The 25,742-nt window shown below is 40.6% G+C and overlaps 1 protein-coding gene across 1 annotated transcript in view; it reads right to left on the bottom strand.

Annotated features, from left to right (window-relative positions):
- LOC121516175 (storkhead-box protein 2-like) overlaps positions 1-25,742 on the bottom strand; it is a 78,009-nt gene continuing 52,267 nt past the window's right edge. Inside the window, exons 3-6 of the mRNA XM_041797273.1 lie at positions 22,868-23,020; positions 13,153-13,689; positions 11,277-13,104; positions 1-8,633 (exon numbers count right to left, since the gene is read on the bottom strand). Of these exons, the coding sequence (XP_041653207.1) occupies positions 8,429-8,633; positions 11,277-13,104; positions 13,153-13,689; positions 22,868-23,020 (2,723 nt within the window). The 3' untranslated portion in view covers positions 1-8,428. The remainder of the gene's footprint in view (positions 8,634-11,276; positions 13,105-13,152; positions 13,690-22,867; positions 23,021-25,742) is intronic.

Consider the following 25,742-nt stretch of genomic DNA (forward strand, 5'->3'; position numbering starts at 1 on the left):
CACTACAACAACAGTAACACCAGAACTACACATCAAAGGGACTTTCAGATATTATAGACATTTAAAAAATCCCTCTTTTTATTGTTTAAATTATTTGACTAGGCATGACAGATAAACATCATTTACAGTCTGACATACAGCGTGTCGTCACCGTTAGAAATGTGGTTATTGTTGTTGAACCTCCGTCTGTAGAAACACTGCGCCCATGTACCGGGAAGACATTTCATGGAGCGTCTGTAGAAAAGAATGGAAGGGGACGAGCTCACCTGGGATGGTCGGACGGGTTGGGCGGGGGATGGGGGTGCAGTGCAAACATTAAGGGATGGCAGGATCTCCATGAGGTGGGGGGCTGCAGCTCAGTAGTGGTTTATCCCTGATTAATGGTGCAATATGGACTAACACTTCAATATGTGCAGAAACAGAGCGTCTTTAACTGGAAAGGAGAATTTGAAGTCATAATAACCCAAAGTTTAGTCGAAAAGATGAATAGATGAGGTTGACATTATTGGAGATGTTAAAACATCTTCACTAATTCCAACCTTTTCTCTTTATCTTTTGCATCAACCTAAAGGACAAGTCCCATTTTTGACTGGACAAAAAATATTTTTAGTGTGTTTGTAAAAAGCTCACTTTAACTTAGCTCTAAAACCTCTGCAACATGTAGCTGGAAAAGTGACAATAACCTTTAAAATCCAGAAAGGATACAAAGTTTACTCAGAGGATACTCTGGCTGCATTGAACACAGTACATGCAGATTATGTTCTTTTTTTTGGCAATTCTGAAGAATAAAACTAGTCAAATGTGATGCTGCAAGGGAGGGTTTGATCAATGGTACAAAACTTACTTAGCCCTACATCCAAGTTTTGTGTGTTCATGTCTAGGGGTGGGGTGTTTGAATTCTTGTTAGAATGGAGGCGTAGACTGAAGCGCTAGGGCTATGTGGATCTTTAAACTGAGATTTTTCAAAGGGAACACTTCAAACTGAGTGTTATGGGGAATCTCCAAGAATTTCCATAACAATATTATACTTTTATTTAATGTTGCTTCAATGCATTACGGTCTTTTTGATTGTGAAAAGCATTTTTTAAATGTCACTCAAGGTAGAAATGTCTGTTTTTTTATGTAAATGCTGTTGATGACTATTGATGACGTATCAGAAACTTCAATGTTCAACCCATTTTGTAGGTGAAGATTTCCCCACTACTTCTTGTAAGGTTAGAAACAAGACTGTGCCTAACAGCTGATAAAGATGGCATGTTTCTAACAGCTGATGAAGATTCAATTTGTTAAAACATCAGCTGAATATCAGCTATGAAAACAGTTTTCATTAATGTGTTCAATGAAGCCAAAGTTGTTTATAAGCCCTGCGTACATTCAAGACAACCAGCATAAAAGCAGAATATATTCTGGATTATTGGTTGCATGATCAAAGGTTGGAATAAAATGACAACCTTCAAGGATTGAATCCAGAACAAGCAGAGGAGCAATATTTAAAGCAGTCTCTGTGATTTAGGTTAATTATTGACTGAGAAGTGGTTTCATTCTTCCACTTAACTAAGTAAGTGGAAAATGAAGCTCCAACATTAGTGGTTTTTAACAGACTTATTTTTTAGTTTAGTGGTAACTCATTGGAGCTTACTCTCTTGTAGTGGTTAAAATTAGTAGAACAAGGGCTTAAATCCAACGATAAATCACTGAGCTGAACTCTAAAACAGGGTCTTCTTCTTTAGACCTTTTTAGAATGAGCTGCAGTGTTAACAATTTTGGTTCAAGGCTATGTCTGAAACCTCACACATTCATAATATATTAGCCTCCAATGTCAATGCATTGTCCAGATTCCATATCTGCCATCAGGTTTATCCATCTCATGAAGCTTCAAGCTGATATACTTGTCCCTTGCCAGAAAATGACTGGACCAATCTGCATAGTTAGAGAAGACAGAGATGGTGGTTAAGTTATAGCTACTGCAAGCCTGTAAACAATGGTGGCCAGTGTAGAGATTAGCTTGAATGCAGCTTTGCGGCAGTCAATCAGAGTTAGCCATTTTTAATTAAAGGAAGAGCAAAGAACCACACTGAAAGCTCTTCTTGATGGAATTTTTTTCTCTCTTCTCCAGATTGGCTTCAGGAAAAGTTTAAGTTATCACCTGGCTCCACTGATTGTGGAAATGCGGTGTTTTTGATGTAATGACAACTGACTGTCAAGCACATCCTCCTCGACGGCACACCGACCACCCCAAAATGCAGCTTGCCAGTCTGCTGATAAGTGGCATAAAAATTAAAAATAACCTACAATAAAAAATTAAGATAAAATAAAATTCAAGTAACTATGCAACTGGTTATGTCATAAAAATATATCCTTGTTAAATTCCAGAATAAGTCAGATGGTTGATCTAGCTTGGTGCTAGCTTATTTAAGGTAACTCGGGACGGAAATACGGCTGAAAGGACAAGCCTTACTAATGTGCAGACGACATATATATGCTGTATTTACTGCATACAGCATACCGAGTATGTAGAAATATGCAAGTATGTAGTTTCAGACACAGCCTTCATCTATAAACATAAATAAATCTTTAAACCCATCAGAGAGCTCTTAAAGCGAGAAAAACACGTTCTAACAACCAATAGCAGCAACACCCTTGGACTGAGGCACTCTTAAAGGACCAGTACACTTTAAATACTAAGCTTTCTTATCTTCTAATAAGGGAAAAGAGCTCAACAGTGTGTGCTCACTTTTTCAGTGGCTCTGGTTCCTGAAGTTCCCTGTTCAAATCCTCCATTAACAGTTCAGAAGCACTTCAGAGCTATTTTAAATCCATGACCAAGTCACCCGGCTACCTGAACACTCAAGACCATAAAACATTTGATTCAATCCATAAAACAGGATTAGAAAACTGAGAAAAAGGAATACGTAAAAAAAGCTACATATCCCACAATCCATTGTTATTCCTAACATGTTTTAGTGCCCTTTTTAACATACAAAGACAATATTTCTACATTTACATTCTTTATTATAATGTTTATTTTGTTAATTATTATGTTGTCACATATTGTAGTTTGTGCATATTTAGTGTTTCATTTTGTGTAGAAAGGTATATAGTACAGTGAGAGCCAAAGTTTGTGTGGAAGGTAAACATTTTCATGTTAACAGCAGGCTCTAGCAATCAGAGACATTGCTGTGACAAAAGGATTGTGGGTAGTGTAGTTCTTTCTTCCAGGATCATAAATTAACCTTGTTATTTCAGCAAACAAGGTTGACATCTTATGAACTTTCATCTTTACGGGATCCTTTCCCTTTCAGGTAGCTCATGGTAAGTCTATTTTGGATAGTTATGACATCCTGGCAAATAATCATACAGGTTTGGAGGAAATGAACAAGATTTTCACTTCGTGAAACACACTGTTGAGATCTTTAGCAGCGACCTTCTCTGATGGAGGCTCCTTTAAAGGGCCAATATGCTTTAAATAAGGAGCACTGATACTTTCTCACGAGGGAATTTTCAGCCAGAAGATTTGGCCCCACCCACCAGTGATGAGATAAATAGCTCAGGTAAATGTAGGTGTGAAGCAGGGGAGCAGGTAGAGCAGACCACATCAAAGTGAACCCTTTAAGGCTGAATGACACTAGCTGCACCTTTATGATGCCATCAAACTGCGGCTAAGCTTCAGGAGGAACCAGGAGAGGGAGGGAGGGAGGGAGGGAGACAACGGGGCGTCCAGCACTTTGATGTGTAGCAAGTTCGTGTATGTATCCGTGTGTGTGCGTGTGTGTAGACATTCACAGGCTTGAGGCTGATGACAGTGTGTTCGCAGAGAGGGCGGGCTGTGTTTTTGCTGCTGTGGAGGTAGTTGTAGAGGAGCCGAGAAGACAACCACACAGGGATGATTGACAGCTCCCTGAGCCTATAGGAGGGTGGGACATGATTGACCTATAGGGCTGCAGGATCTTTAAAGACGGGTGAATCCAGCTCAGCTCAGGTTTAGTCTTATTATCTCCCCGAGTCCATCCGTCAGCGTGTTAGAAACACTGTTTCACACGCTGTTACGTCGTCAGTGTCCTCACGCTGGAACACGCCGTAGCACCAGGAGAGAGAGCGGCTCACAGGAAGAGTCAGTGTAAGGAGGAGCTCAAGTATTCACGGACCAGACTCAAACATTTGTGTGAATGGTAGAGGTGTGTGGTAATGTATTAATACTGGAATAATAGTGTAATGTCCCTTCTTGTTGTGTGTAACACTGCTCCTAATCAAACCACACACTCATTCACACACTCAGCTGCTCCTAAAGGTGTCAACATCTTAATACTTACATATTCTTTTAAATACCATTGTTTAATCTGCACAAAATGCTGGCAACGTTTCCGTAAGGAAACAATTAAGACATTTCTTCCTCTCTTGTGTGCAGGAGTTTGCCTGCCATCTTTGATCATTAAAAACAAGAAATTGCCAAATATTGGGTGTCTAAGACTTCTATTCTTTGTTGTGGTATCAAACAAGTATCAATGTCATTGGTTTTGTTCTTAAGTTACGTATGGAAATAAAAAATATAGTGCTCTGACAACGCCAATTCACACAGACTCCGCAGCATCTCTCTCTGATGTCTCGATTCAAACAATTCACCTGTGAGAAAACCCTGCTTCTCGCACTGATCTTGAATGTGACTCCTCATGCCCACTGAGAGCCGCTCAGTTTCATAAGACAGACTGACAGCCACTCTCACAGACTGTATACCTGAGACGCTGTATATCTGGGAATCGAAATACACGTTAAAACTTTCAAAATTAAATTGGACTGAACCTCTGTGTTAGGGTTAGGGTGAAGGTTAAGGTAATGGTTAGGATACCAAAAGTTAGAAATTAAGACCTAACCTGCAAAAACACAGTCTGCTTACAGGAAAAAGCTCATCCTCCATGAAAACATTCTAATACAGCGTAGCTTAGCTCAGTTAGCTGCATAAGCTACGTGGATGATGTAGCTACACAGCTACAGAGCTAAAGCTAAGCACTCAAAGCAGCTATGTAAGCTACATATCTATAGCATCTACATAGGTAATAGGTGTTTGCTTCAGCTAACTTAGCTAAAGATAATATAGCTATGTAGCTAACATAGCTATGTTGCTAACATAACTAAAGCTGAGCTCACATCTAAGCTAAGCATCTAAGAAAGCTACGTAGCTGTGTTATCTACATAGCTACATTAACTTTAGCTATGTTTGCTAAAGCTCACGTTGCTAAAGTGGCACTGACTTATGTTGTAACTTAATTGCATAGCTAACGTAGTGTGTTATCTTTAGCTAAAGCTAACGTAGCTAAAGCAAGCTACTGTTGGTGTAACTACTTCTAAAATGGGTCTATATATAATTTAATCCCAGATTAGACCTTTTTTTCTATTCTATTTGACATGTTCCTTCATCTGTAATGTTTGCAATGTGATGATTTCATGAATGTAACTGCCAATTTTTTTTAAATGAATAAAGTTGAATTAAAAAAGCATCTAAAACTTGATATGTTTTACTGGCACTTCTTTCCTGAGACGTACAGTGTCTTATCAGATGACCAGTCTGTGAGAGTGGCCGTCAGAAATGTACAGTCTGCAACCAGACCCTTCTCCAGTTTCATCACAAACATCGTTCATGAGCCAAATCATCCTCGAAGGTCTCCTACTCTTTGACACACACCATCCGGCTGATAAAAACACTGAATAAAGCAGCTCCATGGTAAAAATCTGATGATCTTTGGCAGGGTTATCAGGGAAAAGTAGCCAAGCTGTGGCTAACATTAGCACAGCTTGTTTTTCTTCAACTTTCAGAAGATTAAAATCTTTTATCTGGTAAAAAAAGTGAATCTAAAATGCTGAAAAAGATAGTGACTTGATTAAGAAAGAAGAAATATATTTAAAGTGTTTTAAACATGTATACATGCTAACAGGCCCATTAATAGTGTTCATATGAATCTTACTGTTATGTGACTTAATAAACCAACGTGATAAACTAGCTCTGCTGTAAGTCAGTATTATAAAGAGCAGGATGTCTTTAATACTGATTTAAATGTCTTTAAATAAAGGTTTCTATACACTGTACATATATTCACTTATAATCGATGTGTAGGCTAATGTTAATGTATATAAAGCATGTATATATGTAATGTTATTTCTTTGATTTCTTTAATTTATGTAAATATTGCTCTCTATTGGTGCAGTCAAATGGGGTTGTGCTTTACTTTGTTCACCAGAGGAGACCTTATAAACCTCTTGCGATAATCACAACATCTTGAGTTAAATTTTTCTGAAAGCTTCACGTTCTTTGTTTAAACATAAAGAAATAATGTAATGTTTCTATTTCCATATAGAAAGCCAGGAGGGGACCAAGCCATCCCTTTCCATAAAGTTACACTTGAAGCCTTTTCTGCACACAACTTCACCACTTTGAATTCCCAGCATATCTTTGCTCCCCCTCTCTGTCTGTTCTCCTTAGAAATCATTTAAGTTTGATCTTTTTGGTGAGATCACACCTGGGCAGGTAATGTCATAGAGCAGAGTTTTACTGCCATCTGAGGACAAGAGGCATCACAAAGAGAAACAGAACGGCTCTGTCTCAGTGAGAGTCCAAAATCTAACAAGCCATGGACGAATAAAGAGCTGCTCTGCTTCATTCTACATCAGACTGACGTCACATGTCTGAAAAAAGGATGTCAACAGTTCAACCCTTCAATCCTTTTTTAATACCATGTGTTTTTAAGAACACAATCTAATTTCAATGATCAGTAGCATCAAAAGTACCAAAGCTTGAAAAAAAACAAAAACTTTTCAGGCCGACTTTTAACCAAGAGAGGGCACTGGAGCTCTGCCTAAATTGTACAAAAACATCAGAAACAATCTTGTTCTGCTTTTCCATCATGTCAGTGATGATGAACAATGAGAGCACAGTGCTCCCTGCATGGGCAAAAGTCTGGAACATAAACAAACCAAATGTTGAAGTGTAAAAAATAATGCTGAAGTCAGTGCTGTGTGATCAAACTATCAGAGAGAGGAAGAGTTTGTTGAGCTCTCACAACATCTCTGCCTTTACGATGTGTCATTAAAGGAAGACCACAACAGACAGTAATAGAGAAATGCTGGCAAGAAATTAAAGCAACCCAGTTAGCATTAGCAACAAACTGGTGCATCACTCATCAAACAGTCTGGATAGACAAACAGAAAAAGCAAAGTAAATATTAGGGATGCACGATAATTACCGGTACAGCCAATATTGCAAATATTTTATGGTATTAGGCAAGACATCATGTTATCATTTACCTTGATGTGTTTTAGCTGCAGATAAATAAGCAACAGGCTTTCAGCAATGTAATGTTTAACTGAGGAATTCAAAAAACACTTTTAAACCAAAGTATGTGGTTTTTTTAGTTAATGATGTACATTGTTTGGTACAGAAATGTACAAGTTAAAGTAAAAAAAAAAAAAAAGAGAATAACAGTTGTTAAGTCAGAACTGTTATTTGTTTTGATGTAAACACTAGTGATGTCAGTTACTGATGGGTTATACATATCTTTGATCTCTATATATTAACCCCTCTTACCCCAGATGTGTATAACGACATAAAACAAAAATCTTTTTAAAATCAACAATTTTTAAAAAATTAGCAGTTCTCATCAGTTATCAGCCATCAGGAGGAAGAAATTATAGGTTATCTGTATGTTTAAAAAGAATATTGTTATTGTGCATCACTAGTAAATACAGTATGTTTGTTTACTGTCTTCGTTCCAGATGTTGTCTAGCCCAACCCCTCCTCCTTTAAAATGTCATCCTGTCAGTTGTGACAATTGGTGTCAGCGAAGTCAAGGCATGAATTTATGGCTCTGTGGTCAAGTAATCTAACAAAATGCCCATTGTAATGAACAAAAAGAATGTGGAATCTGACCTTGGCATTTGACAGCGTGCAGGAGTTTTGTGAGAGTGATGACGTCAGCATCAGTTGTCAGCAGAGCAGCCTCTGTAAAAGTGTAATACCATGAGACAACAGCAGAGGGAGATGTGCTGAGCTGGAGCAGCTGGATGGGAAATAACACGACCTGAGATTACAGAAAACACACTCGCACACACAAATGGATTCACATCTTTACACATAACCATACACATGCTCTCTCCCCCTCTCTCTCACTCACACACACGCACAAACTCACACACACATGACTATAACCCATGTAAGTAAAGCAGCGTGTAAACTGGAGGCTGTGGATGACATGGTTGGAGTCTGCCTGGTGTGTGTGTGTGTGTGTGTTTGAGTGTGAGTGTGTGTGTGTGTTAACAGTTGCACTGACTCTGACAGTCCGTCAGTCCGAAGGTGTAACAGTCCGTTTTTTTGGGTGGGGGGCTGGATTTGTATTTCCTGTCCACTGGGTCTCTGCCTCCTCCCAGCCCTTAGCCCAGCCCCCTACACGCTGGTGATTGACGCGAGGCAGGCGCTGGGCTTCTGGAGTTTCTCAGGTTGGGTTCCGGAAGGTTCTGGGATGGCTCTGAAGGAGAAGGGGGGGCCGCTGCCGGCGGTGATGCCGAGGTGTCCGGGGCTCAGAGCGAGGTTTTGCCGACGGTTACTCTCCACAATGGACGACGTGTTTGACGCCAAACTCTCCCTCGTCCTGCACATGAAGAAGGAATTAAAAGGTCAACATTTTCATTCTTTGACACCTTCTAAATACGAGTTTTAAAATAGTAGAATCTTGGTTGTTTTAATCATCAGCAGTATCAAAAAGTACTTCATAATAAAAAGACCTTTGACCTCCAGAATCCCCCTCAAGTCCAAAGTTGTGTCCAAAGCCACACATTCATTCCCTCCTCCCTCCTCACAGTGAGCTGTCTATAGTGGACCATATAGTTAACTCATCAGCAGGGATGGAACTAGCCATCGATGTATATTGAGACATCAGATCAACAGAAAGTCAAAACATCTATCTACACCATAAACTTTCCCTGAAATTTCATGAAATTCCCCTTGCATACCTGTTGACAATTTTCACCCAAATTATGTCCTCAACAAGCTAGCAGTAGCAGCATTTGCTAACAGCAGCCAAAATAAAGAGGATATCCACAGCTCTCTTGGCTTTGTGGACATACTTTGGACAGAGACTACACCATGGCGGGCCTCTAGCCTTATTTTGCTGACTACATGTGTATGTTTTTTTATCTGTTTACAACTGCATCATGAGATCAATCAGGTTTGATATACAATCAGGCATAAATTTCCCACCCACAACACTATCTGATTGGCTAAACTGTCACATGAGTTCTAGCCAATCAACACTGCAGCCGGATATGCACAGAGCAGGCAGGAGAGCAGCAGAATCTCTGGTGTGTCGCACTGTAAAGGTAATACCAAAGTTATTTCTAAAGTTAAAACTCAATAAGCCTCCACCTCGAAGTATCAAAAAACATTCAAATCCTGACAGGCTTGTCACTACAATGACAAGAGAAGAGGTAGAGGCATTCCTGTGTCTGCTCTCTCCTGCCGGCCTACATCACTGTCTGTGAATGTCTCAGAGCAGAGACATGGACAGACTAGTAGGCCTAAAGACCATGTTGGACGTAGGCTAAACAATTTATGAGCTCAACACTCAACACGCTGACATTATAATTCCAATCAAACCATAATGCAGTAGCCTGTCTTTGATAAAAAGAAAGTGAAACAAACTCGGCTGTAGGTGTAGCATACACTCTCTGGCTTTAGTTGCTCTTTTTCTGCTGAAGTCCATAAACGCACTCCCAAACTTTAGAGCAGCTCCCACAAGTTAAAAATATTTATCCAATGTTGAAACTTCCATTGAAATCAGCAAAATAGATGTTAATCAGCTCACTTATCGGGCTGACTGACTGTTGTAATATAATGCATTCAAGGACAGTTGGATTCTGTGGTTGTAGTAGAAAATGTGTGAAAAGTCATGTGTTCCCATGTAACATCTAGAAAACATAAATTCAGGTACTTTCAAAAAATCGAAATGCTCCTAATGTAATTGTAGCAATGAGTTGGCGGATAAAATATGTGGCACAATATTATACAGGGAGATCTGATTTGAAGTGTTGTTAAAATGCACAGTTTGAGTCAGAGTTACATAAGACAAACTATATGTAAGCTGTGATTTTCAGTACAAGAGAATTAGCAACCTGCGTTGCTTTGCATTCATGACTTTCAGTTGTTTAAAGACAAATTTTCCACTCATGTATTTTGTTACCAAATTAAAATCTTGTCTTGTCTTGTAAGCCAAGTGTTTTAAAACCCCTCGCTCCTACTAATCAGCATCAGCCCCATAAAAACAATACTGGTCAGTCCCTGATAGGGGTCATCCAAACCACGACTCAGGGGCCAAATGTAGCCAGTGGTCCATTTTCAGTTGGCCTGCAGCAAATTCTAAAAAGCTAACAGAATGAAATTTGGTAAGCATAAGAACATGAAGCGTGTTCTTGACGATAGAGTCCTTCTTAGTCTCAGTACTAGGAGGTGCTGCTGTGTTAAATATGTAAACAAAAGTTTTGGTGAGAGGTTGTTGACATGCCTTTTCTTATGACAAAGTTGAGACAACAACATAAACGGCACACATATTGATAATAAACAGATATCTCAATTCTTTGTGCATTTCTTGATTAGTTTTGCCCCAGTGAATAGACACATTAACACCAAGCAGAAAATAGTAGTATGACTAGTGCTCCTTTGCTCCCCTATCTGTTCCATCTCAAGGTCTGATTTAAAGGGCATATCACTCTAGTTATCCTTAAGCACCAACACTCCAAGAAAGTCTGGCAACTTTGTGCAGTTTGCTTTTTCTTTTTCTTTTTATTTGAATGTAGAGATAATCTGTCACCATCCCCCCTCTCTGCTGTACAGAGTGTTTTTTTTTCATCTTGATCAAGGACAGAGCCAGTGTAGCCAACACCCACAAGGACTCTGCTACAATTTAATAGGCAACCCCAAAACGCCTTGACAATGACTGGCTATTTGCCTTGCCAGCTGTTAATGAAAGATGTGATCTTAGCTGTTTTTTTTTTAATCACAAAGCAATCTTAGCCTTCGTTGGATTGGCTTTACTAACTGTAATACACTAAAGGTGAACTTTAGCAAAGTGGCCCCATCATCCTGATATTCTACTGAATGTGGTCCTTGGTAAAAAAAAATGTCTTGACACTCCTGGTCTAGTGTGTAGACAGTGTGTCTGTGAAACTTAATAAAGTGCAGGTGAATGGAAGACAATGAGGTAAAGAATGTGTACATTTATAATCAAATGTGTTCTCACCTGGGTGAGTTGAAGCCGCTGTCTACGGTGACCGAGCTAGAGTCCATGCTGTCGAGGCGAGCAGAGTGAGCTGACTGCTGGTTCTGAGCAGGCTCTGAAAGGTTCTCTTTAGCAGCGGGGAAGGCCAGAGTCCTCTCAAACCTCCTCTGAAGGTCCCTCTCCTTCTCCCGCTCCAGCAGCCACTGCATGGTCCCTGCTCCTCCCCCTCCCCTACCAACAACACCCCCACCAGACTTTTCATCTTCCCCTCGACTCTTAGCGCCCTCCTCCAGCTCCTCATCGTCGGACACGTTGTAGTAGTCAAAGGAAGCCTCTGCTGCGCCAGAACTGGGTTCCAACCCTGGGGGAGGTGCAGACGATGTGGCCACCAACGGTTTGGGGGCATCAAAGGCCTCCTGGCAATCAAGAGCATCACACGACGAAGACAGCGTGGAGGTGACGAGGGTAGGGGGCTTCCTCAGGGAGCTGTATCCAGGCAGCGGGAGGCTGGGGGGAGGTTTAAAAAGTGTGTCTTTACTGAAGATCTCTTTACGCTTCTCCTGACCAGATGAAGTGCTGTGGGGGGGTCTGCCATTAGCCAGTGGGGGGTCAGGGATAGACAGAGGTATTGGAGGCAAACTACCCCCCTTAGGCCCCACCTTCGACAAGTCTTCTTTACTGTCCAGGTGGTGAGGCGTCGGTCTATCTATCTGCCTTTCAGCCCCACCCACTTTTAAGCCGTCATGGCTGCTTTTACCCAGAGTTCCAAGCGTGTTAGCAGCAGTGAGGACGGCCTCAGACGAACCAGAGCACTGGAAATAATCATCTGGGGGGACGGAGGGGGGTAGTGGTTTGGGTGAGTATGCTGGCAGGCTGTCCCTGCTCTTACTCTTCTCTAAGCTCCGCCCTCCATCCAACCCCATAGAGTCCACTGGCAGCTTAGCTGAAGGGGGCGTGGCTCGAGAGTAGTGAGAGGAGCCCTGATTGGCTCTCAGTGTGCCATCGTCAGTGTAGTAGCGGCTCCGGTCATCATAGTAATCAGGAGGTCCAATGAGGCCGCCTCCAAGTGGTCCTTTGGAGTTGTCCATGGAGCGGGAGCGCTCTTTGGCCTTGTCACTTCGCTCATTCCTGGACTTCCTCTCTTGCGTGTGCGAGTGCGAGCGGTGCACTTTAGAGTGGTGGGCGGAGGGGCCGTGGCTCGGCTCTGGGAAAGGCATCTCTGTGCGGCGTTTAGCGAGCTCTCCTGATACATCCCACTCCGGAGTGACAGGTAGGTGGGAGGAATCAAGGATGTTGGGGTTGCTGTGGGCCAAGTGAAGCCGGGCACGCTGCCGTTCCATAGCAAGGGCATGTTCCCTTGGCGATCTGGCCAGTGACGACGAGTAAGCTCTGTAGTCTCTGTCAGGCAATTCTAGGTCGCTGGGCTCACCGCGAGATGCTCTTGTCTTACTGTGTGAGCGGCTCAGTTTGGCCTGAGACTGCTTCCTGTGCCGGCCCCCGCTCCTCCTGCTCCTCGAGCTCTGATTGGCTGAAGAAGCTTTGCTTCTTTGAGCGCGCTCCTCTTCCAGACGTTTCATGACGGCTGTGTGGCGAGCCAGGTTCTCCACTGTGAGGTCAGGGTTGATCCTGCGGATGATCTCCATCTCGATGTGGCGTGGCAGCGTGCTGGGCACCTCCTCATCGCGGAGCGGCCACTCCTCAGGGGGGAACTGAGCCGAGAAAGTGGCCAGCTGTTTAGTCTTATCTTTCTTAAAACTTAGACGGAACAGTTTCAGGCCAAACTTACGACTTCCTGTTCCACTGCCACCCCCTGCCTGTTTCTCCACCTCTCCTGTTCCTGTTCCTCCTCCTCCCCCTCCTCCTCCTCCTCCTCCTCCTCCTCCACTGCCTCCCCCACCACCTCCTCCTCCCCGGTGCTTGGTTAGTGTGTCCGTCTTGAAAGGGAACCCGAGGCTGCCGCGGCTCTTCTCTGTATTTCCTCCCGCCTGCTGAGGAGGAGTTTGAGGCGAGTGCGGGGATGAGTATGCCTCCCGGTGGTCTTTGGGTGATCTGCGTGACAGGGTGGTGTGGTGGCTAGGAGGGTCTTCTCCACGGTAACTGTTGTTGTAGAAAGGATCTCCTCCTCCTCCTCCCCCGCTGTGGTTCTGGCTGGACTTTGGGTGCGTTCGGTCTCTGGCGGGCCCCGAGGTGGACGGGGTTATGGTGCCGGAGAGTGGCGAGGTGCACTGCGTCTGCTGGTGCTGCTGCTGGTGTCGCTCAGTTGATCGCTCGTCTAAGTGGTACCACTTGGAGCTGGTTCTGATGAGGCTTGGGGTGATGAAGTACGTCTGAGGGGTGACGATAAAATATCCGTCTGGTGTTGGGTAGATTTTCCGCTCACGAACCAGCATGCCCAGCGTGTGGTGCAGAACCTCCTCTGTTGGAGTGGGAACACCTTAGAGGAAACAGAGGTAGAATCTGGTTACAGCAGGAACATTTTCCCTTTTAAATGTGTTTGATTAAATTGTGTTTACTTCTTTAAACACTTTCATTCAATGAAGACTCTCAACCCCCAAACTATTCATAAGCCAAACAAAATATTTAATAAGTGATTTCACTACAAAGAAGAGATTAGCTTTATGCTGATGTTGCATAGAAACTGTTTTTTTCAAGATTAGTTCCGGGCTTTTATTACTTTATTTGATAGAACAGTGGACAAAGCAGCAGACAGGAGAGGGAAAGAGTGAGGGTTGACATGCAGCACAGGAGCCACTGATGCTGTATAAAGAAAAACCCTAAACTTCTTTGTTTTTAAATTAAAAAAAAAAACCTGTAGGCTGCGATTTGTTGCAATATGTTCTGGGTAGTGATATCATCTGACCGCATTGTTTTTGTTTTGGTCCATGGGAAGGAGAACAAGGTATGACATCAATACCCTTCCTGTGGAGCTTCATCATGAAAACTATTTAAATTTACAACCCAGGTGCAATTTTGTAAAAAAGGACAATGAGGTAGAAATTACTTTAATGTAGCTCGAGGTGGGTGCATAATAAAAGTGTGAAAAGAAGCCAGGCAATGACATCACTGCCAATAATGCATTGCACAAATGGCAGCCTACAGGTGAAACGTTAGTTTAATATAGCTAACTTGTCTTTACATGCAGAGCTCCTTTAAAGGGCAACATAGCAAGGCTACTAATTGCCACAAAAGAAATGTTTTAATTTGATACATTGTTGAAATAAATGTAAAAGTACTAGAAAAGCCAAGTCCCAATTTGTTAAACTATTTTATTAAGCTGACAAATGGAAAAAAGTAGCTGGCTGTAATCAAGCAAGTAGTCAGCCTTTTTGCTGAAAGCTGGCGCTTGTGGAAATACCTACTAATGAACCCTACACTCAGCAGCCTCTGCTATTAGTGTTTTGACCTCTTGCAGTGCAATGTGACCTGCATTGTAAAATGCAATTTAAGTAGTTAAGACTTGACAAACGCTATACTGGTTCAAGTCCATTTAATACAATATTCTGCCAAGAGATTAAACAATTTACCGGTTTTAGTGAGAGTTGTGGTAAAAAATCCCCTACAGTTAGTCATCCTGATGAACATTTGATACTGTTAAAGCCATCACAGCACTTTAATATCGTGGTAAATAAGGTCCCAACAGCATGCCATGTTTGTTTACTGATGCGCATTAAAAAAGGGTTCATAGGTCTACTAAACTTTCAGGGATGAGGAAACATTGCTGTGTCTCTCCTCTGCTCATCTGTATCATAGCACTGTTGGAGGGCAAAATAGAAACGCACACAAGCTCAAAGCCCATGAACACTGTTCATCAAATTAAACCAAGATGTAGTGGTATTTTAGACAGCTGGAGAGAAACCTCTGCCTGCTGCAGGGAGTAGCATGCACTTGTAAGACTGGCTTTAGCTGCTGCAGGACAGTTATCCTCCTTATCTGCTCAGATTGACCATGAAAACGGTCTCAAACTTTGTAGCAAGTCCTGTCAGTTAGAAATATTAACTCACTGTTAAAATGAGTGTTTATTAAAAGCCTAGTTAACCAGCTAAAAAAATGTTTGTATTATGATTTCTTTAAGGTTAGCTCAGTAAAACGACTTATTAGTTTTAAATATAAAACCTGGTGAAATTGATCTAAATAGCATATCAGTGCCTGCTGAATTTTTCCCTCAAATTATAAAACTACTAACTCTGACTTTTTTAGGGGAACTGTTATTGTGACATAATTCATAAAAGCATTATTAACTCTCATGTAATTTAGATCACTAAACAGTAACCTGTAAGGAGAATCATCAGGTGGGGTTCATTTTGGACAAGTGTGTGTGTTCATTACAACGTATAAATACCCAAATAGATGCTCTGCTTCATTCTGCCTCACATTTCATTCTTCAGTTCTTTTATTTATCTTCTCTGCTTATTCTCATTTCTCCCTCTCTTCTCAGTCGCTTTCCTCTGTCTCCCTCGCTCTCTCGCCCTCCCTCTCTCTTCTGTCTCCCTCTCCCTTGCTCTCTGTCAGTCTGATGTTATTACTGCCAGTTACATCATACCAGTCTTTCAGACCAGCCACAGTGATGCAACAGTCTGCAGACACACAAACAGGCAGACAAAAGCCCAAAATATATTCCTCATATCATACATATCATACTGTTAAATTTGACTAATGAACAGTTATATGTAGTGCTTGTCCCATTTGGGGTGGGGTGGAGGAGCGTCTGGGGCCAATCCCATCTCATTGGGCACCTTTGACTGGTCACCAGTAAACCACAGGGGTGACAATTTGGTGCTTTACCATTATAAGGTGCCGGCTTGACTTGTCATTTTTTTAATTAATTAATTTTTTTTAATTCTCTGTTGTCTCTGGTTCTAGGGTTGAAATACTTTGAAAAAGTATTGAATTATGATTATTTTGGCTTGTTGTAAAATTTCAATATTATTTGCGGTATTAAAGGGATTTAACAGGTTTTTCTCATTGTATCATTTTTAATTGAAAATAATCACATGAAATGATCATTCAAAGACTATTGAAATGATTTCTGAGTATGTTTTGGCATCAAACAAAGAAAATTTGTTGCATATAAACGAAAGTATTTGGCCACATCTGTTATGTTTTGAATACATGTCTGTCAATCAGACCCGTTGCCACAGGTGTATAAAATCAAACAGTCTCCATGTGCAAACAGTCTGCATTCTGAAGAGCTCATTGACTTCAAGTGTGGTACTGTGATTGATGCCACCTTTGCAATTAAACAGTTTGGGAAATTTCATCCCTGCTGGATAAGTGGAAGCGTTTAGGAAAAACAGCAAGTCAGTCACAAAGCGGAAGACCATGTAAAAATCACAGAGTGGGGTAAACGACTGCTGAGGCACATGGTGCCTAAAAGTCACCAACATTCTGCTGATTCTGTCGAGTTCCAAACTTCCACTGGCATTAATGTAAGCACAGAAACTGTGGGACAAGCGTTTCATGGAATAGGTTTTCATAGCTTAGCAGCTGCTTGCAAGCCTCACATCACCAAATCCAAGTCGGATGGAGTGGTGCAAACATGACTGTTGAAAGAATTGTCAAACCCCGTGTGACGTCAGTCATCTGCTTACAATAGGCGATCTCAAACGGCTCTTGAAGCCAATCCGGGGAGGCTTCCATATTGAAATTGTGGTCTCAACCGAACTTTGGATGAACCTAACGACCCACCCACTAAGCACGACTTCCTGTCAGCCTGCTAGCTAGCATTCTGGTTGACAGAAACAGAGCCTCTGCCAGCCGAGCTATCTGTCAATAAAATGAGACGCGCCAATCAGCTTTCATCCTAAATATAATCCAAACGATTGTGGTACAAAAAAATTCACCACCCGTACAGTGGGAGCACAATAAGACACTAGCTAATGAGACACATTTGGTGTTTTGAACCAGGCTGTAAACCAGTTTATTTCTAGTGTCAAAACTGGCTGTTTAACGTGTGCAGACGGAACTCCCGGTTTTCCTGCAGCCAGCCTCATGTGGACACTTGCGGGATAGCAATTTTTTGCCCTTCCACATGGGCTTCATTTTTCAGGACCGGAGGTTACCGCTTGGGTGCAAAGCACACAAGATATGATCCTTGGAGTGACGCATCACACGCCTCTCTGCTTGGCAACCAGATAGGCAAGTCTTGGTTTGGCTGATACTGAGAGAATATTACCTGCCTTACTGCATTGTGTAAATGCGAAGTGTGGTGGAGGAGGGATAATGGCATGGGGCTGTTTTTCAGGATTTAGGCTAGGCCTCTTATCTCCACTGAAGGGTAATCTTAATGCTTCAGCATACCAAACATTTTGGACAATGCTATGCTTCCAACTTTGTGGCAACAGTTCAAGGAAGGCCCTTTTCTATTCTGACAAGACTGTGCCCGTTGCACAAAGCAAGATCTATGAAAACATGGTTTAATGAATTCGCTGTCGAAGAACTTCACTGGTCTGCACAGAGCACTGAACTAACCCTACTAAGCACTAAGCACGAACTGGGACTGAGATTGTGAGGCAGCCTTTCTTGTCTACAGAACAAATGGGCACAAATCCCCACAAAAACACTCTAAAATCTTGTGGAAAGTCTTCCGAGAAGAGTGAAGGCTGTTATAGCTGCAGAGGGGAGTCAACTGCATATTAAAGTACATGTTTATGAAAATATTGTAATTACAGTGCCTGCTGGTGTAATGGTCAGGTGGCCAAATACTTTTGTTTATATAGTGTACATACTGTAGACAAGAGATGAATAATTCTCAAAATTAATTTTGCCCTATACGATACTGATACACCAATGTATTTGAAACCTAAAACTTCTGCCTTTAACGCACACATTAAAGTGGAAAGGAAACTAAAGAGAGAAAAAGCTTCAGCTAAGAACAAGGATTGTTAAGCACCAGCAGTGGCTATTCAAGCACAAGCAGGGACTATGTACACAGGGACTGCTGAAAAAAAGCTAAGAACATTAAAACACAAGCATTTACTATGTGAGCATGGGTTTGTTTATAAAGGTTAGGGGGACAGTTATTCATCCTCTCACAACTAAACACTAAGCGTTAAGTAAAGGCAGGACAAACTCTCCGTTTATCCATGGAAACATTAATGCTAAGCTATGAGTAGCATTAAAGCAGAGTGGGGCAGAGCACACACCAATGACTAGATGTCATCACATCATGGCCTGATACCGGGCATACTTTATCCAAGATGCAAGTCAGCTAGTTAACCTACTAATAAAAGAGTTAGATTAAAAATGATTAGAGTTATTTAACATCAGATGAAATCAAATTTTCTTAGCAGCTGTATTACTGCTATTACTGCTGCTGCTGCTTACACTTCTAGAGTTTGATAAGTGATCTGGTTGCTCAGTCAATGGCATTCTCACTGCGAACAAACCACTCCAGGGTTTTGAATCAATGCGCTCTAAGCCAGCCTCTTCCAAGCAATCCCAGCTCACTTGTTTTGTTCCAAAACAGAACTCAACTGTCATGTTCACATTTGCCTAATCAAACCAGGCCAAAATTTAAAAAAAAAAAAAAAAAAAAAACAAGAAACAAAACTGTAAAATCTCGTCTAATCTTGTTCTCTTGGGCCCAAATCTCATCTCACCTGGTTTCGTGAGATGTCTTGTCACACCCCTATGTTCCATACATTGGAGTATTACTAAGCAAGCTTTAGACCTATCAGGAACTCATTACCAGTTGAAGCCTCTAAAACATATTTCAATGCTATGATTTCATCTTCTTGTCATTCATGTTGGTCTCAGGCTAACAAAACCCATCAGGTCTCCACATAAACAAGTCCTGAAAATCTGGACAAAAAAAAATCACAACAATACAGTAATTGTGATATACAAGACAGATAAAAAATGCTTAGCTCTGATGAATCTATTTTGTATTCAGCTGTCCATTTAGTGCATACAATAATCAATGATGCTTCTCCACCACCATTGAAGAACTTTGTCAAACTTCGCTCTGAGAACACAAGCAGAGCCTCAAGGTCTGCCTTTTAGATTTTAGTATCCTTAAGCAAGGGCTCTACCTTTGCACAGTCTGCTTTTTCTTTTAAAGCCATTAAAGCATGTAGTAATCTTCCACCCAATCTGCACCTTTGCACACTTTCTCCCAAGAGGTAAAAAAGTGCATTGAAAGGAATGAGTCTTGTCAGCCTTAATCTTGCATTTCAACAAGTGTTTTACAACTATGACAACTATATAATATTTAAATAGTTGTATATTGCTCTCATTTTGTTATGAAATGTGTTCCGTGGCTCTGTGAGAGTGTGATATGTGGGTGTATGGGTGTGCGTGCAAATGTACATGCATTAAGATGAATGATTACATGTATTTTATTGTGGTTACTCGCCTGCCCGAGACTACATATGGAAATAAGCTGGTAAGCTTAATCTGGTACAAATCATATTTTCTCTTTATGGCACAAATGTTACTTTGTACATTGTCCTTGATACAAATAAACTTAATAAACTAAACTAAACATTGACAGCACATGTGTGTGTCTGTGTGTGTGTTGCTTGTCATTACATCATTCTCATGTGGTTGCTTTGGTGATATGACGCAAGCTCACTAAAAAGGGAAACCCAGACCTGACACACACACACACATACACACACACCCATGCACACCTGCTAGAAAACACCTGAAGCTCCACATCACTTCCATGATTATGAATAGTGTAAAACAGTAAGATTAAAAGGGGTGTGGCCTCACTGGAACAGGTTAATTGGAGCATGTTAACCGTACAAGAACATCATCACTAGGACACGGCAATATGGACACAAAAAGATAGTGTGCTCTCATGCTAACATTACATTATTTCTCTGTGCTTAAATGCCATGAGAAACGAGACAAGACAACAAAAATGACAATCCAGATCAGATGTTTCCAAACCACAGTTCGTGGGTTAACTGTGGAGCATGATCTATTTTTAATTCATCTGCAGAAAATTCTAAAAATAACATAAATGATAGCCTGCATTAGAAGATGAAACTTGTGCTTGACTCTCTTGAACTTCCTAGTTCTGGCACTAGGCAGTGCTGCTGTGTTCATTCTGTAATCAAACATTTTGACAAGAAGAACTGGTTGACATGCTTTTTTCATGACTGAACTGAGATATGGACAACCAAAATAACTGTCTCGATGCATAAAGCTCTAAAGAATAAAGACCAAAGGATTACGTCAGCAAATGGCGGGAACAATTGGTGCTAATTGACTATGTAAAATTCCTTAATAATGCATTTTAATAATGCATTTTATTAGCTATGTGTTAGCCCACTGAAAATTATATCTAACTTTGTACAGATCAGTGCAACGTTAAAGCTGCACCAGGTTGTTTTCCAAAGAAATTCAAACTCAGGAATTTCATATTTACAATACTACTAAGGTAATAATCTAAACTCAGAAATATTTTTTTTCGTAACTGATGAAACCAGCTATTCTCAGAGGAAAATGAGGCCAGCAAAACACTGACACTAGAGAGGTGGCGGGGTCTGCTACATATGAACCAAGTATAAAATGGTGCTTTTCTTCTGTTTTTATTGGGTTTATTCATCATGAAACTGAAGAAATTTGGCCAACATGTGAAAATCAACCAATTAAGATTTTTCTTGTTTGATTAAAAATGTCTTCCCCAAAACTACATAGTGCCCCTTTAAAGTGCTATTTCACAATTCCACCCTGTAACTGTAACAATTAGAACAGTGGTGCTCAACCTTATTCTACCAAAGAGCCACATTGTCTAAAAAATACTTCAGCGAGAGCCACAATACAAACCGAGAACGTAAGGTAGATAATAGCTCAGTTAATCTGTAGTTGAAATGAAATAAAACAGTGTATTAGTGGATAATTATGAGGTTAAATGGGATAGAAATGTCTGTATCGAGTCAGAAGAACCAATATGTCACTGATAATGAGCATATATTTATTTTATTTATCACTGACATCAGGCTAAAACCTTATATCTCAATTTTTCATGATTTTAATTTGTTGTTATAAATCATATTTATATCATTTTTATAAATTATAAACTTTTCATTCCCTGAAAAGTGGTCATTGTGGAGATACCAATCTTTGGCCCAACACCAGCGTTATGAAAGTTCCACCTGGCCTAAAGATTTTTTAAGACATTAGAATGTGCTAAGTTTGAGCTCTGAGATGCATTTCAAAGAAAATGATGAATGATGGTTGTCTATTTGGGTATTTATATCTCACATTGGGGCATTTACTGGAGTTCTGTGACTTTATTAACATAAAAGAGATGCTTTCTAATTTTTTTTCACTCATTATTAATCCTTTAGTAAAAGGGGGAGGGGTCTCATATTGGTCTTTGCCCTGGGCCTCCAAATGACTAAAACCAGCCCTGCCTCACACCTGCAGCTCTCCAGACACATTGTTTCACCCTGCCTCATTTTGGAGCTTTGGGTTTATATTTCTGCTCTTTTTCTGCATTAAAGATCAAATAAAACACCCACGTCGGCAGACACGCTCAGCCAATGGAGGCAGCGACACACTGCATCTGGCTACCCAGCGGCTCCGTAGTAACAGAAACAAGAGCAGAAAATAATAAAATTAATGAATAGAAAAGCTCAGAGTCGTGCTTGCCAGTCCTTACAAGTTTTGCTCGTCAGTCGGCTTTTTGAAGTTGCCCCGGGCATTTGGGCAACCGTTAATGTCGGACCCTGTCAACAACTGATTGTTCATACTAACTGTTATACACTAATGGGGAGCCCATAGCTACCGCCTCATTCTCCTCAAATGACACTAACTGGTCTGAATAGTGTTTGGTTCAGCACAAACAGTGTGGATTGGAGCTTTTCAAGATAGATTTGCCTGATGACAGACTGGCAAATCCATCTGCTTTGCAATTTTAAAGCTCTCTTCAAATGAGCTAGCTAGTAATGCTAACGAAGCCAACATTACAGACTCATCACAGACAAACCTCCTCCGCACACACAGGGACAAATGTGACAAAAAAGAAGCGTCTATTTCTGCTCCATTGATTGATTGTTTGTTTGGTTTCCTATATTTCTACAAAGGCTACCCATTTTTTCTGTTTTTAATACTTTCAATAGTATCAAAAAGTACCAAAAACTACACTAACTAAACTAAATGTCTACGCTATAAGGTAGGCGAGTCAGAGAGGAATGAAGCCATCGAAAATGTAAGGCTGTAGTCAAGAAAAACTTGGTCGACTCGCCAACCAGGGTGATCTTGGTTGGACAAAAGCTTTTCGACTTTACACCCCACCAATCGAATGGAAGCTGTCAGCCCTACAAAAATGTTAGACAAACTCCTGCACAATGTCTAAATTGATATCAAAAACAGTAAAATTTCTCAGTATGTGGTGTCTAGGACTTTAATTTTTGTTTCCATTGTATCAAGCAAGTTACATTATTTTTTTTACTCAAACTATATCAAAGTTAAAGTTCTAAAACATGTTAACCACAATGTTAACCTCGTGGTTAGGTCCCCAACCCCATGAAAATTCTTCAAGTTTCAGATTCTTTCCACTGTTCAATCAAAATAAAAGCACCAAAAATTAATCAATTCTTAAATACAAAAAATCCTGTATCACAAGGGGTCAATATCTTAATTAAATGTGTTGTTACCTGGGAAACATGTCTGCAGATGTTCGGTCAGAGCCTCCTGGGTTACAGGCTTGTGGGCGGAGTTCATAGCAGAGATAGCCAATAACAGTACTTCTCCCAAAGGGATGAACTGTGATTGGCTGATGGGGGACATACTGATGGGTGACACATCACCTGTAGATAGAAACAGAAATAGGTTAAATTTAACAGTGTCAAAATAAGCACAAGTACAGCTTCCTGACTGGTCTGGAGGGTTATGTTTTTATGTAAAAAGCATTAAAATATAAAGTTAAGACCAATGGTTTGGTAAAAAGTAAAATCTTTCACCTGTTAACAACAAGAGGAACAAAAGTGAACCGCATCATTTAAATCAAGACAACGACTGTGTCCTCACCAAGGCAATCCAAATAGTCCCCAAGCACATTTAAATCCTCAAGTTTGTTTGATTGTCTAGTTTAAGTAGGGCCCTATGATTTCCGCGTTAATGGAATTGTGGAATTGGCCAATAAAAATGGAATCTACTATTTAACGCAGAAATCGCGGAAATTGAGTGAATTTGACTGAAAAGGTTAGTGGAAATTAGTAAATTAGTGGAAAGGTTAAAAAATGGAATTCCAAAAGATTAAAAGGGAAAAAATGGAATTTGGCAAAAAATAAAACAGATTTCATTGGGCCCTATTTAAGTGCTCCATTCCTTTACTAATGTATGAGCACAAGTATAAGAACACAACATGGACATGACATATAATTATTGACTGAAAATCCCTGCCTTGCATAACCAAGAAATGCAGGAGTGTTAGTGGTTCATATCTGACTAAAAAAATCAAAATAAGCCTCTAGATTTGAAAATTGTGCCTTCTTCTTGTTAACAAAGTGCATGTATTGTATTATGGCGTGATAATGTATCCATTCTCAGGCCCAGATGGCCCCTGGAGGAATGCGAGTGCAGGCTTTTCTCCCTCATGTTGTCACAAAGGTTCTTTTAAAGGACACTTTGATATACTATTCAGCAAATAAATCTTGTAGGTAAACTTATTAGATGGAAATAACAAATCAAGATAAAATATAATGAGGGAGTCATGATATGCTGTCCAGAGACAAGCCAGCTCTTTGGTCAACGACTGGAGTCAGCACAAATGGCTTCCTTCTGATTGTTTTTGTTGTGGTTTGAAGTGTATAAAAAAGGCAAAATTTAAGAACTGAAAGACTGGCTCTTACGACTATACTACACAAAATTAGCCAGATCTCAAAAAAGCTGCAATTTCCATCATTTTGAGAGAGTCTGGACAGACATAAATAAATAATGTTTTTTGTTTGCTTAAGTAATAATGACGATCATGCCCGCTGACAGGGAGGTCTTTTTACTCCTGAGCACTTCATGTCTACACAATCGATCCAAACCAGATGAAGGCATTGTAAACCACTTCTATATGCAGTCTGAGCTATCAGATATCAAACCGTTTTCAGTAGCCACTGAAGTGCATCCACACAAAGCATCAAGGATTACCACTTCGTATCCAAATGCAAATGTATTGTAAAAATGGGGTGAATGAGACTCAGAAGACTTCATCCTACAGCCAGTTTGATTTGGTTTTAGAAGAAGGAAATACAACACATACTGAAAAATTGAGTACAGTTGATGCGGCTGAACCTTAGACTGTTCATTTAGATGGAAAATACAACAGCAGCAAAAAAAAAATGGGGGAAAAAATCCAAATTATATTCATAAAAAAGAAAATATAACAAACAAAAACACACTGCAGTGTAAAATCCAAAGAACAGCTGTTGATATCCTCCCCCAAAGACACATACTCACACACATTGATGGGGGAGAACAGCTGAATAAAGGTCACTTCCTTATGCTTGTCGGGGTGTGGTCAGGGTCAGTTTTCTCCTTTAGAACAGACAGGCTGTGTCAGAATATTTTGTGACTTTATAAAGGAAATTATCTCACAGTCACCTGTACAGGTGAGAAAGATGAAGTTTTTAAAATTTGGCCCTTTGTCTCTCTTCATTTGTCTTAAGTCCAGAGATAGGGGGTAGGGGTTTATCATGTTTGTCCCCCAACCAGCACAAAACCATTAGTCTTGGATAGCGCTATTTTTAAATGAACTTGTGGCATTACAGCTCTGCATACTAAGAAAGAAACTCAGCAGAGTTATTTCACTTGTGTGTAAATATGCCCCTGCTGTTTAATGAAAACAATACATCACAAGCTCTCGAACTTAGATTTATTATGATTTTATTCTTGTTTCTTTTGTCCAAAGATTCAACGCCGTGGGGATCTTTGCAATGAGTAAAGCTGTCCTCTCTGCTATTACTAGCTTGATCAGCTAGTTACATGGAAACTGTCACAGCTGTAGGTTTATATTCCACTGGTACGAAGCTGCACGCCAACATGTAGGAGAGAAACAACAACAGTGCAGTACTTCTTAACCTGACACACCAGATAGCCTGTTCCACATATCCACAGCATAGGATAAATTTCACATCCATGTGGGGAACACACCATCGGCGGTATTTCTTAAAAATCATCTGATGATTAAAAGTCTTTTCCATCTGTCACATTCATTGCGGCCATTTAGAGCAAAAAACATAACACTGTAGGTGTGCCCGCCTCCAAAGATTAAACTACATAACATGAGCTTGACAGGCAGACATTGCCATGTCAGTATGCAATTCTTCACTATCAGTGGAGCAAGCTGAGGAATAAAACTCTTGCAGAAGTCAGTCAGGAAAGAGCAAAAACATTGTTTACACCAAGAAAAACTTCGTCAGAGTTCTCTGCTCTTTTTAAATTAAGAAACGTCAACCAGTTCTGTTAAAACTGCTGCTATAGCTGCATCCATGCTAACTGTCTTTACCAGTTGCCATTGTTTAGAGGCTTGCAGCCACT

This window comes from Cheilinus undulatus, linkage group 10, assembly GCF_018320785.1.
Source record: "Cheilinus undulatus linkage group 10, ASM1832078v1, whole genome shotgun sequence".
In the NCBI taxonomy this organism is placed as follows: Eukaryota; Metazoa; Chordata; class Actinopteri; order Labriformes; family Labridae; genus Cheilinus; species Cheilinus undulatus.